Source organism: Megalops cyprinoides, chromosome 5 (assembly GCF_013368585.1).
Source record: "Megalops cyprinoides isolate fMegCyp1 chromosome 5, fMegCyp1.pri, whole genome shotgun sequence".
NCBI classification, from domain to species: Eukaryota; Metazoa; Chordata; class Actinopteri; order Elopiformes; family Megalopidae; genus Megalops; species Megalops cyprinoides.
The window spans coordinates 17623891-17642222 of NC_050587.1; the positions used below are offsets into that span (position 1 = coordinate 17623891).

An 18332-nucleotide genomic window follows, 5' to 3' on the forward strand; every position below is an offset into this window, starting at 1 on the left:
CGCACAGCATCAGAGGCATCAAAGGGGCTGCGCGAGCCAGCCACAGCGATTAAAGAGAAAGCAAAACTCGAGCAAGGTGTTGAGGCGAGCCGCAGACGTTGCCTCTCGCGGGGGTGGAGGCACAGAGAGGTTGCTTCGGGGGTCAAGTTTTGAAGAGCGTTAATTGTGCAGTTTGAATCTGTTTGAACAGAAGGTGTCCTTTTGCATATATATATATATATATATATATATGTGTACAGCCATTTGCACTGTCACACATCTAACAACATGGAGGTCTCCCAGAGGCAGCATGGGAGGGCCGACAGGAGAAACGTATTGTCGGAAGCAACCACAATGCAGAACGGCGACGCGGTCTATATTTGCACTCTGTGCACATTGCTTGAATGATCCGTCTTTCTGCAGCTGATCAATCAAGTCCTCCGGTATGAAAATAACCCGCGGTGAACCTGCTTCTGAGAGCGGGGCAAACGGTTACGTAAGCCAGCACAAGGACTCATTCTTCACATTCAGTCATGGCTGACGTGCCAGATGAAAGGCCTTCTCTGCCTCGCGCCATTACAATTGGGTTGCGTCTCCCTGTGCCAAGCAGCAGAATTCTTCAGATACGCAGAGCGCACGCAAGGATGAATATTCAACAGGTTGCAGGCCTGATGCCCAGAAAGTTTTCCACTGTCTCATAACAGGGCACAATCTGCATAATCTGTTCAATTTCTGCTCATCCCTACCGGTCTTAGTCACTGCAAATGAGATATGTATGCGTATCTAAAAAAAAACTAGCAATGCTGCACATGCTTTTAGCAATGTTTGCTAAAAAAAGAAAGAAAGAAATGCAATGAACAAAAGTATCCATTCTCTCTCTCTATATATATATATATATATATATATATATATATAATGCATATGAAGGGAGGAAATGGAAAAAGCATGCACTCTCTATTAGAACACAAAGTTCTGTCACCTCGTGTTCTCTTTTCACTGACGACATCAACGGCATGCCAGCATGCTGTACCACCGAATTTGCATAACCTCAAAAGACACTCCAACTGTAAACAAAGTGCAACAGAAACGTCAAACAACTGCTGGCCTTTCGACGCCCCCTTTATCAAGGGGTTTGATAGCTCTGCTGAAATAAAACGCATTTCCTATCGCTGCAGTCAGCGGCATGGGATTCGCTAACACAGCGCTAGGGAAACGGAAAAAAAAAAAAACCAAGAGAGACTTCCGCCACAAAACAGCTTTATTTTCTTTTAACAAAGCCCGTTACAGGTTTGAAGCAGTTTTAAAACAAGGGGAAACACTGATTAAACTGATCTCATAACATCTGTGACAATCATCTCAGAGGTGCCTGCCTACAAAGGCTGCTAAGCCCTGTTCCTTTTTTCTTTGCATGATCAAACCATCAAAAACAGTGCCAGATTTCACAGGGACAGTGACTGAGGAACCAACAACAACATATTGAAAGAATAAATGAAACAAAACAGGACCACAGTCACATAAGCTTCGGGACCATTACAAACCAGTACCTTTCGAAAGGGGACACATTTGGATATTCGCCCCAGGTGTAACAGTTGCCTTCGATTATCGTGTGCTGTGCATGTTACGCCGGCCATTGTTATAGTTTACAGGCTCCTACATGCACGTGCTTAAAGCCACAGATACTCAGTTATTTGCAACGCATCAGCTGGCGTCATTACCCCCACCATAATGGAAAGTTCTCACTGCGAAAATGGTGCATGCGTTGCAAGCGTTCGGCCTGCATCCACTGGGCTGGAGAGGCGACAGCATTTACGATAGCAGAGAGGGACTCGTCTGACACCGGGGCAAAAAAACCACAGAATGAAAATAACCTTTAATCTTTCCATCGCACGACAGCAAATGGCACGTGCACTCAAACCTTCTGTCTTTTGCCTTAGCACAATTCCCAAGCCCCCAGAGCAGCACAAGTCACACGTGTTCTACACAGGAGAATAAAATTTGTGAACAACTTCACCTCAGGGAGCAGAAGGGCCTTCACCTGTGTTGTACCATTTGCACATACTTAGGAACCTTTTTGCCGAATAGAAAAAATAAGATTATTGTTCTGGGGCCACTCTAATTTGTTATTTAATGAAATCTTTGCCTTGGGCCTCATTCATCAGTTGTAATTGCCAGGCTTGGTTGTATGGGGAAAATTATACTCTGCTCACAGGATGTAATGAGGTATTATTGGGTTAGAACTAAATATGGAAACCTGAAAAATGTTAAATTCTTCCGAGAAGACAATGGGAATTGGGAAAATAAATTCTAACTTATTATTCTCATGCTAATAAAATTTGTCTAATAATGGAACGTAAACATAACTGGTTAAACTCAAAACCGAACTTACGAGGGAAGTAAATTTAAATCAAACCATCTAAATCATCTTAAGGCAAACAGGCCTTCTTTAAACAAAGGTCAGAAACTTCTTATACCCCCCCCCCCCCCCCCCCCAAAACACTATGTAGTGACAGGCTTAATCTACCTTGGATTTGCTTTCAAATTCATAACTTGCCACATTTTTAAAAAGCACCAAGCAACTGAGATGTGATGTCTGAGAAGAGCAAGCCTGCTTGGCAAATTAGTCTTCACAAGCCAGCTGTCTGTGTTACAAATTAATTTAGATTCATATCAAATGCCTTATATTTTGAACTGCGGTGGGGTGATAACTTTATGGTGAATCCTCAGGGCTACAGGCATGCGGCATGCCATAAAGCTTGAGATGTGGTCTGAATGTAAAAAAGATGGAAGGAACAAATGCATTCAATGAAAATACAGCAGTAGTGAAACGTACTGTTAGAAACAAGTATTCACTTGGCAGCTAAATTCAATTTGGTACTTTATTTTCTCAGAGTAACAGAACTACTATTTATTGGCATAGCATGGATTTTAGCATCAAAATTCAGGACTAGTAGACATGAATTGTTCCATCCATGTAAACACTCATAAGGAATTTTCTGATACAGAAAAAATACTATGTGAACTAGGAATGAGAAGGTAACATTTTCATCTCCTAACTGATCATTTAATTACATTTTGCGGCACTCCAACACACCAAGTTGCTTTACTCTCCGTGAGTAAAAAAAATATATTACAAAATAAAACAATTATACTGTCTTTTTCATGGAGATGGATCTAAATGCATGTGAACACCAGAGTACTTCATACATTAGACATGCACCCAACTGATTACAATATTCATCTATAGCTAAGAACGTTCCCATAATCCTCTGCTCAGAGTGCTCTAGTTCGTGGAATAAATCATTGATAAAAACAGTAGGGGTGGCTCTTTTGAAATAATTTCATATTTATTGACTGAAGCAGCTTTCAATCCTCAATAGGCTCTGCCTAGGAGAAATGACTTTGAAGTAAAAACTAACTAATAAAACAATTTTTTTTTACAGTGGACGTCAGACCAGTTGCTGATAAAGAAAATTTAGTAATAAAGTATATTTTTCCTTTTAAAAACTGTGATGACAGTTTATTTCTTGGCATTTTGACACTTAAAATATCCTCTTGGACACTGACATGACGAAACAAAAACTAAACTTTCAAGCAATAAAAACAAGCTTATATTATGGGTAGCTACATGTCAAATAAAACAGCTCTGTGGAAATAAGGGAGATACAGAATTGCATAGCAGAATTACCATTAAAACTGAAAAGGAACTGAAGTTTTTTGGTTTTGAACTGTAAGTTGAACAACTCCTCCAAATATGTATAAGGTGTAATGTACCATATCCGTTTCTAGTCCTGCCTCTGCCTGTCCACAGTCCTACAGTCCTTATGTTCAAGTCTGCACTATAATGCTTCCAAGGAAAGAAAAAAAAAGCCAAAATCTTGCCATGAGTGTCTTCTTTGCGGCAATACTTTCGAAGGAAAGTTCTTTTTCAAGAGAATCTTGTGTAAAAAAGTGCCATCTTGCTACATTTTATCAGCTGATCCAAGGTTTGTCAATGAACAGTTAACACAAGTGTGTTGACCAAACAGCTCTGAATAAGGTCTGGCCGCACACACGCACGCACACGCACACACTCCCTTGCTAGCTCACACATACACACAGTCATATACACACACACAGACATACACACACACACAGACATACACAGACATACACACACACACACACACACAAAAAGGACAGAGAAATAAAAACAAGGATGGGAGAGGGAAGTAAAACAACCTGTACAAAAAATGCGTTTGATCAGCGTTTGACATTCCAGCTGGTAAAGCTTTGAAAAGAACAAGCACCATTAAGAAAAGGCCTCTTTGTCCTCCGCTTGGGAGATAGTTCAGCAGTTTCCCATTTGATTTTGTGCTTTTCTTGTCAAAGCACAAGCGAGAAAACTACATTCACTGCTCATCACTGCCCAGAGTCTGCTGCGAAATTGTTCTCTCTCCTTTTCAGTTCTCCGGCAAGTCTCTGAAAGCACGGATCGCAGCCTTATGTCTCCTTGAGGCCAAACAAGGCGTTCCCACTTCCCATGAGGCCCTCTCAGTCTCCGGTCTCGAGTCCCAGGTTCGGTTTGCTCGGGTTCTCATCGCCTCTGGTGCGCGTACACTGGGTATGCTAGCGTGACATTCAAAGAGTCATTGTGCTGTACAAGTGATGTGTGCTGGTAGTGCAGGACCAGTTCTTTCAGGGAGCTATACAGGTTGTAGGGCTCCGCAAATCCGTACCCCGTGGGCGTCTTGTTGATGACGCAATGCTTCACCTCGCTGCCCACACTGCCGAGAGAGTAGGAGAGGAAGGTCAGAATGTGCTTCACTTTATACAACAGAAAGAAGTATAACAAATTGTGTGTTTGGGGTTCGTTACAGCGTCTGAGAATACACTACATCAGAGTTGAGGTCACCTCCATTTCAGCTCAGTCAATTAAGAGAATGAATTTTAATTCAATTCCATCATTTTCTGCAAAGACTTTTCAACGAACGGACTGAATTCCATTGCCTGTATTGGCTGAACTGCAATGGAATGGACCCCAAATCAGCGCGGCGGCGTCTCGCAGCGCTGCGTGGAAAACGGTGCGCTCTCAAAGGCTGGCGCCTTTTGCGGGATACGTACACGACGCTGCAGGCGTAGCAGCCCGGCTTGCTGCTGTCCCGCACCAGGAATGTTCCGTCCCTCTTCCCCCGGAGCAGGGCCTCGGCCTGGATCCGGTTGATGTTGCCCAGCTTCCAGGAGCGCTCGTCGTGGTGCGGGAGGTCCTCGTCGTCCTCCACCATCGAGTACTGACTGTAATGGGGCGAAGAGAGAGGCGTAAGGGGAGAGCAGGCGAAAGGGACGCTCCTTGCGGCACCAAACTCGGAGCATCACTAACGGCGCAGCGAGAAGACACTTACTCCTCTGTGTTCTCGTTCTTGATGCCAAGCCACTCGTTCAGCTTCTTCTGCCTGACTCCTTTCTGGGTCAACCACCTGTCACACAGGAGAGAGGGGCAGGGGTTAGATGCGAGAGGAAAAAAAAAACGAGAACTGCGGGATCCGAACAGGAAGGTGCAGAGCACTCACAGGAGATATTGGTCTCTGGTCTTGCGGAGCTGGATGAGGTCTGGTTTGATGCTGTTCATCCTCTTGTCGATCTCCCTGTAGTCGGCCGCCTGCTTCTTCAGGTCTTCCTCCAGGCGTCGCTTGCTGTCTACAATCTCACTAATGCGCGACTTCAACTTCTCATAGTTTACCATGATCCTGTGGGGAAGCACAGAGGAGCTATTAGAACGCGGAGTACTTGTGTTTTGGGTTTTTCAGACCCATGTTTGAAGATGAAATTATAAGACAGTTATGTAGTTAGAGCAGCAGTTATGTTACCTCTGGATCTCTTTCTCGTTTCCTTCCCTACGGAACTTCTCGATGTACTCCTTGCTGTATCGCTCTTGCGTTTGGCACTGCTCTTCGAAGATTTTAATGGTTTCGTTGAAGGCTTCGATAGCCGTCCTCTTCATTTGAATCTCCTAGAGCGGGGGAGCAGGGAATGTTAAGATGTGACCCCCCGAGTCAAGCTCGGCGATGTTTCTGACCTCCGGCCACTCTCATTCCGCCAGCCCACGCGGCTGTGGGGCCGCGCTGGAGACGTACCTGTGATGTCCTTGTGTACTCCTCGTACAGCCTGTCGTACTCCTTGTTCTTCTCCTGGTACTGCAGGTGGTACTCATGGAGCTTCTTACCAACCGCCTCAATGTTGTCTTCTTTGACAACCTGATCCTGTGGGGCAAACACATGAGGAACCTTTCAGAACTGCACATCTGATTTCACAGGAACATACACGGGCAGAACATTTTTTTTTTCCTTCGGTGAATGAAGGAATGTATAGCCGCTTTGTATTCAAGCACTGGGCTGTGTCTTTATATGGTGACGCTTCTCACCTGCTGGTGCTTTGACACTGGGTACTGCAGCTTCACATCTAGTTTGGGGTTGTATTGAGCCAGGGACTCGTGCCTGTAGTGATTGATGAGCTCCACCACAGAGTTGAAAGTCAGCGGGTCGGAGAAACCGTACTTCCCGTCTCGATGGAAGATTTTGATGAGTTTGTTGTTGCCCCCTTTCCTGTGAGGATTCAGAAGGAGCCGTTTGAACAAAGGACCTTTTCGACTTAGAAATCGAGACAAAGCGGCCTTTCATGCGAGCAGCGTATTACAGGAGGGGAAAAGGAGTAAAAGCATACCTCAGAGTTAGCGTGTAGTCTCCGTGCATTTTCGTGGAGGCATCACGGACCAGAAACGTACCATCAGCTGTGTCTCTCAGCTTTTCGTTCACCTCCTCCCTGCGGGGTCAACGTTAGAGGCTTAGATTTACGCAAACTTAAATCTTTATGATCTTGAATCATCGCACAGTATCAGCGGATGAAAAACAACATTTTCATTTAATTTGAAGCAAAAATCCTTTATATATGGTTGCATTATGCAAACAAAGAAGACAACTTCATGAAATTGTACATAAAGCTAAAGGTTTGTAAACGGCGCAAGGACATTTATAGTGCAACCCTAAACGTATTACAATTACAAAAATTAGTGTAACCAAATGCGTGCAGTGGAGAAACTGTTAAGAGGGTCGTTGCCATTTTGGTTTATCACGCCCCCTCTCTGATCTTCGCCTCTGTTAAAACGCGTCTTCATTAATGTGCAGACATGTAAATTGTACGCCTCTGAAAGACGAGCCCTGATAACCATTTCCCTCATGATCAACCCCACGAACCATTTCCCCCATGACGCATTAGTCTTCATTTAGGGCCCACCGTGTGGTCTGACAGGACTGTTACGAACACCCTAATAATGTGACTCGCCCCCCCCGGGGGCCCCTCCCCCTTTTTTGGTGACAAATTACTCATGGTCGAGTCCATTCACATAGCTTTTTTCTCTCTGTCCCGGTCACCTAGTCTGTCATACAATGCCCCCCCCCGTCCGTCCCTCCCCCACCCCCCTCTCCCCTGCCTGGCAGGCTGTGACTGATAGCAACACGGTCGGGGAGCAGGTTCCACTTGCCTTGAGATGTCTCCCCAGTACCATTCAGCGTCCTGCAGAGCCATGTTGTTGTTCATACCGTTGTTCGTGACAGGGGTGGGTTTCGGCGGTTTAGGAGGCAGTGCTGTGGGAAACGAGAGAGACAGACACGAGCCGGTTAATTTCAAACGCTGCTCTTTTAACACGCGCCCAACCCTAACCCTAATTTCTGTGCCATTTTACAGAACATCACTAAAAAGAAACATCACTTTACCTTCTGGTAAAATGAGTTATGCGAGTCTGGTGTAAAAATATTTAATCTGGCCACAGATTTGCCCTTTGAAGCGCTGTGCAATGCGCTGACGCCTCGTTCTTAAGGTGGACACTAACGGGAGGTGCAGAAATGCCCCAGCGCCGTGCAGCAGAAAAATGGCCTGACAAATTCTTATGAACTATCAATACCAGGAATTCGAGCGCGCTTGCACATGGCTTCCAAAGTTGATCTGAGGCATTGCTACACAGAGGGAGAGCGAGAGAGATGTCGTAAAAGTGAAAATCAAATATCTGCAGCGGTTTGCGAGAGCCCCTCCCCCTTTTCTCCCTCCTGGCTCCTTTCCCCTTGATTAAATCAGGTTGAAAGAATGTTACAGCGCCCCAGCAGCGAGCGAGAGCTGTGAGAGACTGAGTCAGAGGGAATGCGTTTCATTCAGGAAAAAAAAAAAAAGGACCATTCTTTCGCTATCTGAGATCCTGGGTGCCATGCCTGCCATAAATCACAATGAGAAATAAGCTCCATCTGTTGCTGGATTAAACTGCACAGCTTATCACTAACATTCTGCAAGCATAATTACACCCTGTCAGTTTTTTTTTTTCCCTCCCAACTGAAATGAGGAACAGAGGCGCAAGCGCTATTACAGATAATAACAGAATGCTGTATCATGTCAGCCTATCGTCCAAAAACAACAACAAAAACATAACAGAACTGTTGCAACAGAAGAGATGAAGTTTGTTTTACAAGGAAAAATAAACTGCAAAATGTCAACCCGCTGCCCAAATCTTGATACACTTTTCAATAGGTCTTGGCACCACAGCATGTAGATTCACTTATAGGTTATGAGTCCTCCTCTCTGCCTGTCATTTCACATAAAAGGCTCCACAATGACGCCCATAATAGCCGCATTTGATCTGCTGATCACGCCACAGGCAGTTACCTGCAGGGGCCAGCTCGGTTCTATAGAACGTGAGGTGGCTCAAATGGCAGGCTATTTTTAACCCAGAAATCTGCCCTCCCTTTGTCTCCCCCAGTCATTCCGCATTACCGCCGCGGCACCGCACCGCAGCAGCGCCGCCAGCCCGGGCTTAACAAAGCCAAGCTCTGCTTGGTCATCTAATGCCACAACGCTCCAGTTCTAATCACACGGTAGCACATGCACGCACGGCTCGAATATACTGACTCTGCAAAGCGCGAGCCCCAGAGCCACAGAATGCCGACACCTTGTCGGGAAGCCTCATGCGCATGCAAAGCGACGGCAGGCGCCGAGCCGCGCAGAGCGCAATCCCGGGTAATCTGCAAACGCCGTCTGATCGGCGGCGCCGCCAGCGGATCGTTTCTGAGCCGCTGCCTGAGCTGTCAGCGGGAGACAAAAGCCTTAACGACGACAGGCTCCCAGAGCCCACAGGAGGACCGCAGCGTTACCTGGAGGATCCATCTCTATGTAAAACAGCAGCTCCATCCCCAAACCCAGCTCGGGTCGAAGACACTCCGTGTCCAGATCATCCATGTTCGGAACCGTGTTGTACATCGGTGCGGGAAAAGATAGGTGTCCTGGCTACGAGGCACGGTGCGCACACAAGGAGCCCTATTTCTTTGTACGGGTGTCTTGGAATTCATTTTAAAAGCCACGGAGGAGAGCTCGGTAACGCGTTACATCACTTACCTCAGCCAATCGCGCGGCGAGATTGTCACCAGGCCACTCCTGCCTCACTGACTGCTGCTGCATCTTTCATTTCCTCTGAGCAATGATGTCATTTTGAAAGCTCACTGGCATTTTTTCCTTCTTGCTCGCTGCTGCTGCGCTCTCTCTCTCTCCCTCTGTCTCTCTCTCTTTCCCTCCCCCTCTTGCGTTGAGCCTTATCTATCTGCATGCACAGCCCAGCACTACTGTGGCAATCTTAAGTTATGCGCGCTGACCGCTCTGCATCTAGGAAGAAGTAAATCAGCGGCAGGCAGGAGGGATGAAAATCCGAGTCTGAGCCTGGCCACCCTTCTCCTTCTCTGTCTTGCTCGTTCTAGCGCTCTCCCCTCCCGCGGGTTCGCTCCTCCCCTCCTCTCTAGGTTCCGGTTTCATCCGTCCCACAGTTGGCACGGGGACAGGAGCCGCTGTGCTGCTACGGCACGTAGGCTGCGACGTGTAATGCATGGCGGGGTCAGCGCTAAAGCTCTAAAATACTACTGTAATCCCGCGCTGTGACACTTAGGAAATCCAGAGGCTGCCGTTCCTGGTCTGACGCACTAAAATAGCTCCAGTTCTCAGTAGGTTTAAAGGGGGTGTGGGGGAAAGGGGGGGGGGGGGGTGCAAGAGGAATGCTGTCATTGTCATCTCCTCTCAGACGTGGACGGGGAGCACACTGATTTCTTCTGTAACGTTCCAGAACGGTACCGAAAAGGTTTTGCGAATACTTAAATGGAATGACCAATCACATAATTCTAAAAGAAACAGGCATAAGAAAATAGACCTTACACCTCTCTAAACGCATCAACAACAAATGTAGATAAAATTTAATAAAAACTGTTATATATATATATATATATATATATATATATATATATATATATATATATAATACACACCACTGGATATACCATTTGTCGTGTTGGTATAGGTTGGACAGTTCAAGTTAATGTCCTCCCAAAATAAAGATTTAACAGATATGAAAAAAGTATTAATTCTTTCTCAATACAATCAAAGGACCACAGAAACACTTTCAATAAACCATGGAATCTGAAAAGCCCTATTGAAGTCCTCGAAAGGCACAGAAGTAAACTGCTTAAAATGCATTCCTCATATTTGCGGGCTGCAATCCCGCCTACTTTTCAGTGTTTTAAGACATTTCTATGGCCACAGAGGCACGCATATGAACGAACATGAGTTGCACATACAGTGCATATATAGAGCTGGGGTGAAATATAGGCCTCTGTCAGCACCCCCCTCCCCCTCCAAGTAACAAGGTAGGTGAGGAATTTGAAATTCCCCAGAGGAGCTTTAGCGAACCCATGCCCCGACAGCTCCCGTGGCCAGATCAGTCACCGAAACCAGTTCGTCTCGCTCCTCTGCACGTTACCCACACTGCCCAGGCGAAACCACGACAGTTATTTTCAGACAGTTATTTTCCATGTACTCTGCGCCTTCAGCAAAGCACAAGAGTTCAAACTCGAGTTACAGAAAAGGGGAGTGTTAACCCTCTGCGTTCGGACCCGCAGCTATTCAACACAGATGTGGCTTGACGCATTACTTACACTGCAGGTTGTGCATCCTCTGAAACGTTGAAGAGAAAACCCTTCCGACCTATCCGCCAAAAGTTCCTCTTTCTTTCTTTTTTTTTATTAAAAAGGTGCGAAAAAATTCAATCCAACAGATATTCTCGTGCCCAGAACGACAGTCCCATTTCCCAAGTACAACCTTTGAAGCTTAAAAGGTGACTGCGGAGCGTCAAATAAAATCGCGGTAATCCACAGGAGCAGCAGGTGCTACGTGCTGACTGGAAGACCTGCTTCTTGAGTTAACGATATAAAGCCACTCTGGCTCGTCTCTGTGGATGCTACAAAGACTTAGCCTTCCCTTCAGTTAATGATTACAGGAGTGACCCTTGCGTCCAGCCCGCGGCAAAACCCAGCAGTGGCAGGTCTGTCTCTCTCTTCTGTTCCTGCAGGCAGCTCGGTCTTATGATTAACTCACACAGGTTCAAACATTTGCTGAGCTGGGCACTTTGGGTTTGGAGAGGTGGGCGCGGCAGCGGTTGGTGTCTGACGGGGAGGGGGGCGGGTTTGAGGCGAGGGGGGAGGAGGGGGGACGGAGTGAAGTTTCTCTGAAGTGAGAGCTGTCGTCGGCTAACAAGTGCTCACTGTGGAGCCGACATTTAGATTTCCAGCCAACCAAATCCAAGTGGGGCTCTTTGAAACTTTCTTTAAATAGCCCCCCTGTAACTGGGACCTGACACACACACAGACACAGACACACACAGACATAGACACACACAGACACACAGACGCGCACACACACACACACACACACTTTCTCTCTCTCTCTCTCTTTCTGAGGGTAAGTCCTAACATATCAGATTTTATGAAGCATCTGAAAGTCAAACAGATCACCTCCAACCTGCCGTGCACAGGAAGGAACTTGGCTGGTTCAGCAGAAAATAGAATCAAAGCTCGCCTTGTGATTGGACTCACCTCGCTGAGCTGCCCGCCTTCCCGCCTGCCTGCAGGTGCGAATTACTGACAGCTGAGCACGGCCCATGCCAGGGGACGCTATAAATAGGCCCTAACAGGTAATAAAACGTTTAAACGGCCACAAGCCAGACCCGGCCCCTAAGCACCCTGAAGAAAGCTCTTTAAACGGGACTGTAAAAACAAAAACGACGGACACATATACACGTATGCAATTTCTTCCTTCCAATCTTCTCAGTGCTCCAACAGCCCCATTATCACAGGCCATGAGATGACACATTCAGCTCATGATCTGATACATGTCGTGAAATAGAACTTCGAATATGAATTTATCATGAAACAATGCTCCCAAGAAAACAAAAATATAACATGGATGAAAACATTTGCTTTCTTTCCTTCTTTCCTATTCGTACCAATTGAAATTTTACAAAAGTCATATCAATATTCACAATATAACGCAGGTATGAATGCCGTCAGGCTTTTATAGAACAGATCCATAATTTGGTGAACTCAAGGTTACCCATCTAGCTACATAAATTGGGTCCATCTTATTACTTTAACAGGTTGTATTGATCGCATGAACCCAGCACAGAATAGCAAACTATCCAGCTTGTAACAATGCTGTTGAATAGTAGTAGTACTGTTCCTAACATAATTAAATAGTACTGCTGGATTTTCTAGCTAACCCAATGAACGAGCTAGCTAAAAAGCTGGCTTTTGAGACATCTTTGTTTGATATTAATGCATCACAGTTCAACTGCTAGCTTACTACAAGAACTACTGTTCAAAAAAAGATTGTATACTTTCCATCTTTAGATCATAGAGTGGACCACAACCCTTATTTTTGTCAATGCGCAGACAGAAAGGGACAGCTAAAATTGCTATGCGGCATTGAGTTTGCCGGAGACGATAATTCTGTAATACAGACCTCAGTCACACTAAAATGTAGGTCACATTAACAGGTAGCAGGCTCATGCCGGAAATACTCGCTAACCACCTGTAGTCTTAAAGTCACGCATCTGAGCTTCCTCTCAAGTTCTCGTGACACAGGAAAAACTTCCTGTTACCAAGTGGTGACATATTTCATGTGTTCACATAAAGTATGAGCAAACCATTTCTATAGATATATAAATCCTGTGTAGACAGACATTCATCTTTATATGCATGATCAACAACGGAGCCTTCTACTGCATAATCTTGTCATTCGCATATATTGAAAGCAAGCAAACAGTAAAATGCGAAATCACATACTGAATTTCCCAGCATGCATTGCAGATGATGATACCAAGTCACAATAATAAGATGAACAAACAAATTTACAAGCTACCAGCTGGCTGGCAATTTCCAGTTCTGCTGTCTGCGTTGGTAGGTTTCTGTGGATGCAGATGGTGGATACTGATATACTGATATTCTCCACACAGTTCAGTAAGATCCTGAGCTTTCGCATCTTCCAAACAAGCTTTCGCCTTGGTGTGCTTGGCTTCCTAGCATCAAGTCTTTCTTCCAAAGCTCAACCCACACAGGTCATTTTAGCTGTATAACAAACAACTTGCAAGAAACAGCTGCTGGCACATCAGGTTGTCAAATGGCCATTTTTCAATGGCTGTCTTTAATAAGGTCAGTTTGTGAAACCTGGACAGTCAATGGGAGTTGGGCAAACTTTTACAGACATGCCAGAATCTGAAGGTGCTTGCGAGTGCATTTTGGTTGGTAAGCATTTAATGCATTACAATAAATAGGCTGTTAACTCAGTGTGCATCCAGTAGGCACCCACGGAGTTTCAACAACAGCCACAGAATGCTTGCAAAGCAGAGGCTCAAACAATACTGTGCTGGTTGATTGCTCAGATTGGCATTGTTCAAGTCTAACCCACACAGATTAGCAATCCCAACCCCTCATGATCACAGGAACTCAGCTGTTGGATGCCAAGATGGTCTTAATCTGTAGCTTTAAGCAGTCACATACATGGGAGATTACAGACACGAGAGCTGCTGATTTTTCGATCCTCACACTGACGAGGCACAAAACGCACAGTGTAGTGAAGCATGAAATACACAGACCTCTATTTAAAACTATTCATCCCCATGCACTTCAAATGCAACCTTTTTCCAATTGGCAAGAAACATGTGCACACAATGTTCTTTTACCATATCTGTCTTCAACTCAAACATAGATGGTGCCAAGTTTAGAGAGAAGTAAGGCGTACTATGTGGTCTGAATTCTGCACATTTTTATCTATTCATCGTTTGTGCCCTTGCAAACGTATGTTTAGACATCACAATTTGCGAGTCAAGTACCAGTTCTGTAACTTCCACTTCCCCCCCCACCCACTGAAATTATGCAAGTTCACCTCAACGCCAGCTTTCACAATCACACACAAGAACATTTTAATACATTTTTAAGAGGCTATCCATAGCTGAGCACTGGCAATTTCATCTATTGACAACTGAAACTATATAAATGGTTAACAGGTCTATTTGGTTAGATACAAGTAGGAGCTAAACACCTACATTTAAATCCAGAACTTGTGAGGGTGTTTAATATCTTTGTTAATTGCAATCTTGGAGGTATCATAAGAATTTAAGACTGCATACTGCTCTATTGACATGACGTAACTGTGGTGTTGTTGCTATTGACAACCAACGCACAAGCACCTCCTCGCTAATTTGTAGAGTCTAGCCTGAGCTATGAGACAGGAAGTTTGGTTAATTATGCTTTCCTAACCTGATCATTATTGCACAACCAAGTTGGGGGGTAAGCATGAAAACTGACGGCATGATACAAAATACGCACACAAGTTCCTCTATTCATGCAAGCATTGCTTAAGAAGTGTGACAGAAAGCATTCAGCTGATGCTTTGGGGAGACAAATGGAGGACTCATGCCATCCCTACACCCTTGCTCCTGCGTGTAACACCCAAAACTATGGCTGCTATAGCTAACATATAACACCAGTCATTTTGTTACATGGCCACTGGCCTGGCTATCACTGACCGGACACTGTACTGCAGCTCAACTATGCTGCACCACTCACAGCTGTGCAGTCATCTCTGTGCTATAGCACAGCATACTAACACAAGCAACGGATCCCCTCTTTAACAAGTGAAGACACGAGGTCTTCCTAATGCTAAGTGTTAGCTTCCATTTCCTTTCTTTCATTCCATGAGGTTTCATTGAAAAAGAGACACAACATTTAAGGAAAAAAAAAAATCTCAATTTTCATCAAATATGCTGCATGACAGCAACACTCAAAATTTCTGAATGTGTTACCCCCCCAAGCTATACACAAGGAAATGTGAAATTACCTGGGGTGGCCTGGCTCTCATTCCATTCACTGCTGATCAAGATGTCTATGATCTTGATGTGGTAATCTGGGCTGGGCTCACATCTGAGAAAAAGACAGGATGACAAACCATCAAATGAGTAAGCAGTCTCAACCCAGCAGGCCTTCGTAACTAAGGACAATGCTGACAATGCTGACATAACAAAGCTAACTTGACATCTAACATTATAATCCCAAGCGTGCGCTAAAAAGGTTTTTTTTGTCTTCTTTTCCGCAAGCCGTACCCTGCAGACTGGTGCCTGAAAAGCAGAGGGCTGAAGATCTCCCCCAGGGTGCGGGCGCTCAGCAGGTTCTTGCCCGTGCTCTGGCACACCCGGCAGAAGTGCTTGACGAGGCAGTGGAGGGTGAGCCAGTACTGGGGCGGCAGGCTGGCCGAGCCGGCGATGCCGCGGAGGAGCTGGGCGCACTCCTCGGGGTTCTGCACCTCTGTGGGCCGGAGATAAGCGCAGAGGTCAATGGCGATATCTCCTCCCCACCAGCCCCACGCTCCCACACACAGATAAAATAAAATAAAATAAAAAAAAACTCTCAATTACTCCTTTCTCTCCTGCTATGGATTAGCTCATTTCACTGGGAGAGAAAAAAAAAGAAGGCTCCCCCCCCCCGTTAGATGGAAAAATGTGCACACTGTTGGTTTAAACCACAGACAGATCACAAAGTGACAAGAGGGCTGAGAGTAAGGTACGCTCGTAGGTGATTGGTTGGGTACAGATGCAAGAGATAAGTTTTCAGGCTCACTTTAGTTCCTATTAACCACAGATATCCTGTTTCAGGCCATGTGACTGAGAACTGAATGCTTCAGCTCAGGAGGAGAAGAAGAAAAAAAAAAGAAGGTCTGCTCTCTTACTTTGCAAGCTGCTTTGTATGAAACCGAGATATTTACACACAGTCACTACCTCAGAGTACTCTGGGTTCCCTACTGTTAGGACACAACGTTCGGCAGCAGTCTGAGGGCAGACAAGGCTAACGTTTCTGGTCTGGGGTAATCATTAACTGGTGATATCACTGAAGACTGCTTTGTGACCCTATTCTGGGAGAAGCAGAACTGGTTCATAGATGACCAGATATTCAAATTTATGAAAATTTCCCTGCGTGTACGTTGCTGAATACACACAAACTGAAACACAACACCAGCAAATTCCCAACTGACATGCGACCTTACACAAATAACATTGTACTGTGTTAATTCTGTAGCAAACCAAATGCATAAAAAAGACGTGCAACTAAATGCACTTATGCATTTGTAGAGAGGGGTGACAGGCTTAATTAAAGTGACTAGATCCATGGCAACTGTGTAGCATTTTAGACAACACGGAAAAATTACTTTGCTTTTCTCTTAAAGCTTTAATGCTTTCCTGTAAACTCTTGGCACCCCCCTGTGGCAGCTGATGGAACACCCCTGAAATTTCACCATACGAGCTAAAGAAATTCAATGCTAGATCAAAGGGGCCAGTCATGCCCCTTCAGAGCAACAAGGCAGTAGCTGTGTCAATACTGCGGTCTTTGCACGTGGGGCTTTCAAAGACCAAACGAAAACACTTGCCAGGTAACTTTTTTTTTTTTTTTTTTTTTTAGACTTTCATTACCTGGAACTCGGTGTGCTGTCTGAGTGAAGAGGAAATGGCCATGTAGTTTATGCCTCTGCCAATCACCGAGTCAACCGTGTGTGCCCCCCCCCCCCCCCCCCGGGGTGCGGGCCACCGGGGCCTTACCTTGGGCGACGCGCACCATCTCGGCGCAGACGGAGGTGGGGATGACCGGGTGTGGCAGGTCCTGCAGGTATCTCCGGAGCCCGTCGCACAGGGCCTGCAGCTCCACCTGCTCCAGGTCCAGGGGCGGGCAGTCTGCAGCAAAGGAGGCAGCGATCATGCACGCGTCGTCTCAAAGCGCTCCTCGGGAGGTGGCTCAGAGAGAGCGCGCGCTTCGAGGTAACGCTACCGGCGCACGCTACGCACGCATTCCGCCTGTGCTATAAAAATCACCCTCTGTGTGTACATTAGCGCAAACACCCTGCCCTGGACAGTACAGAACTGCGGGCTTGAGATAAGGACGGAAACAAACACAACACTTATACGACACACAGATTTTCCTTCTGCGACCGCTTTCTCCTGAATTGCTCTACGTTTGTTCTAAAATAAGGCCTACAGAAAAAGCAGCCCGTACAGTACTGGGTCACTGGATCATTAAGCCAAATAAGGGGTGCTTCCATTAAATACACAGCAAGACTATAAAAGCAAAAAACAAGGTATGCCTCTGAAAACAGCGGGTGTACCCGCGACATCTGTGCGCGCACATACTTACCGCTATCAAAGCACTGTCTGACTTCCAGTCCGCCTCCAGCTGTGAAAGTCCTGTAAAGTGTGGGGCTCTCCAAACCTACGAGAGCCAGAAGGGGGTCATCAGCTTTTAGTCAGTCCCAGTGGCAGGACAAGGATTCCTGAACTTGCATTCCAAAAACAGACTCTGTCCTTTGTAAGGTTTAAACGAACAACAAATCATTGCGCCCCCGTGCCTATCCCCACCCCCCCTCCCGTGATTTAGTGCGCCCCGACCTCTGAGCTCTCACCTTTCCTCTCGATGGCCTCCAGCAGCTTCAGCAGCATGGGCGGGGCCGGCTCTGGGGGGGCAAACTGCTCTGTCAGGTCTGGCAGGGTGGTGCCTGCAGGGGGTGGAACAGAGAAGGTGTGAGTGTGCGTGAACCCAAGGCGAGCGGCCGGCGTGAGGCGGCTCATGTACGGCCGCTTGAGGGGTCGTACCCCTGACCTCCTGGTTGAGGGGAAACCCCGAGGTGCCTGCGAAGTGGACCTCGCGGCTCTCCCGGCAACACCGAACCTGTGTCGGCCGGAGGGGCGTGTGGCTCACGCGGCCTGGCCAGCCTCCGCTTGATCTGCTTTCTGCCCATGGTGAAATGCGCTAAGCAGCTTAGCGGGGGGCGCGGGGGGGTTGCGGCGGCGAATTCATCCCCGGCCTCTGCCTCGCATGTGTGGCAGGGGAAGGGGAGGATCAGAGCGCCCCGCCAGACCAAAGGAGCAGGTACGTCCGGCGGGCTTCAACAGACGCGGGGCTGCTGGCCGGTGGCACGCGATCTGA

At 46.4% G+C, this 18332-nt stretch overlaps 1 protein-coding gene across 4 annotated transcripts in view; it reads right to left on the reverse strand.

Moving 5' to 3' along the window:
* Positions 1–4115: 4115 nt before the first annotated feature.
* Positions 4116–18332, reverse strand: part of pik3r1 (phosphoinositide-3-kinase, regulatory subunit 1 (alpha)) — a 30242-nt gene continuing 16025 nt past the window's right edge. Inside the window, exons 3-16 of one of the 4 annotated variants that reach the window (XM_036528390.1) lie at positions 17809–17901; positions 17544–17618; positions 16955–17086; positions 15467–15668; positions 15205–15287; positions 7493–7595; positions 6676–6774; positions 6377–6557; positions 6090–6215; positions 5823–5965; positions 5526–5702; positions 5358–5432; positions 5080–5250; positions 4116–4742 (exon numbers count right to left, since the gene is read on the reverse strand). In XM_036528390.1, the coding sequence (XP_036384283.1) occupies positions 4553–4742; positions 5080–5250; positions 5358–5432; positions 5526–5702; positions 5823–5965; positions 6090–6215; positions 6377–6557; positions 6676–6774; positions 7493–7595; positions 15205–15287; positions 15467–15668; positions 16955–17086; positions 17544–17618; positions 17809–17901 (1850 nt within the window). In that variant the 3' untranslated portion in view covers positions 4116–4552. Of the gene's footprint in view, positions 4743–5079; positions 5251–5357; positions 5433–5525; positions 5703–5822; positions 5966–6089; positions 6216–6376; positions 6558–6675; positions 6775–7492; positions 7596–9146; positions 9355–9387; positions 9499–10967; positions 11390–15204; positions 15288–15466; positions 15669–16954; positions 17087–17543; positions 17619–17808; positions 17902–18332 lie in introns of those variants that run through there. The other 3 variants (XM_036528392.1, XM_036528393.1, XM_036528391.1) reach the window with 3 other exon arrangements.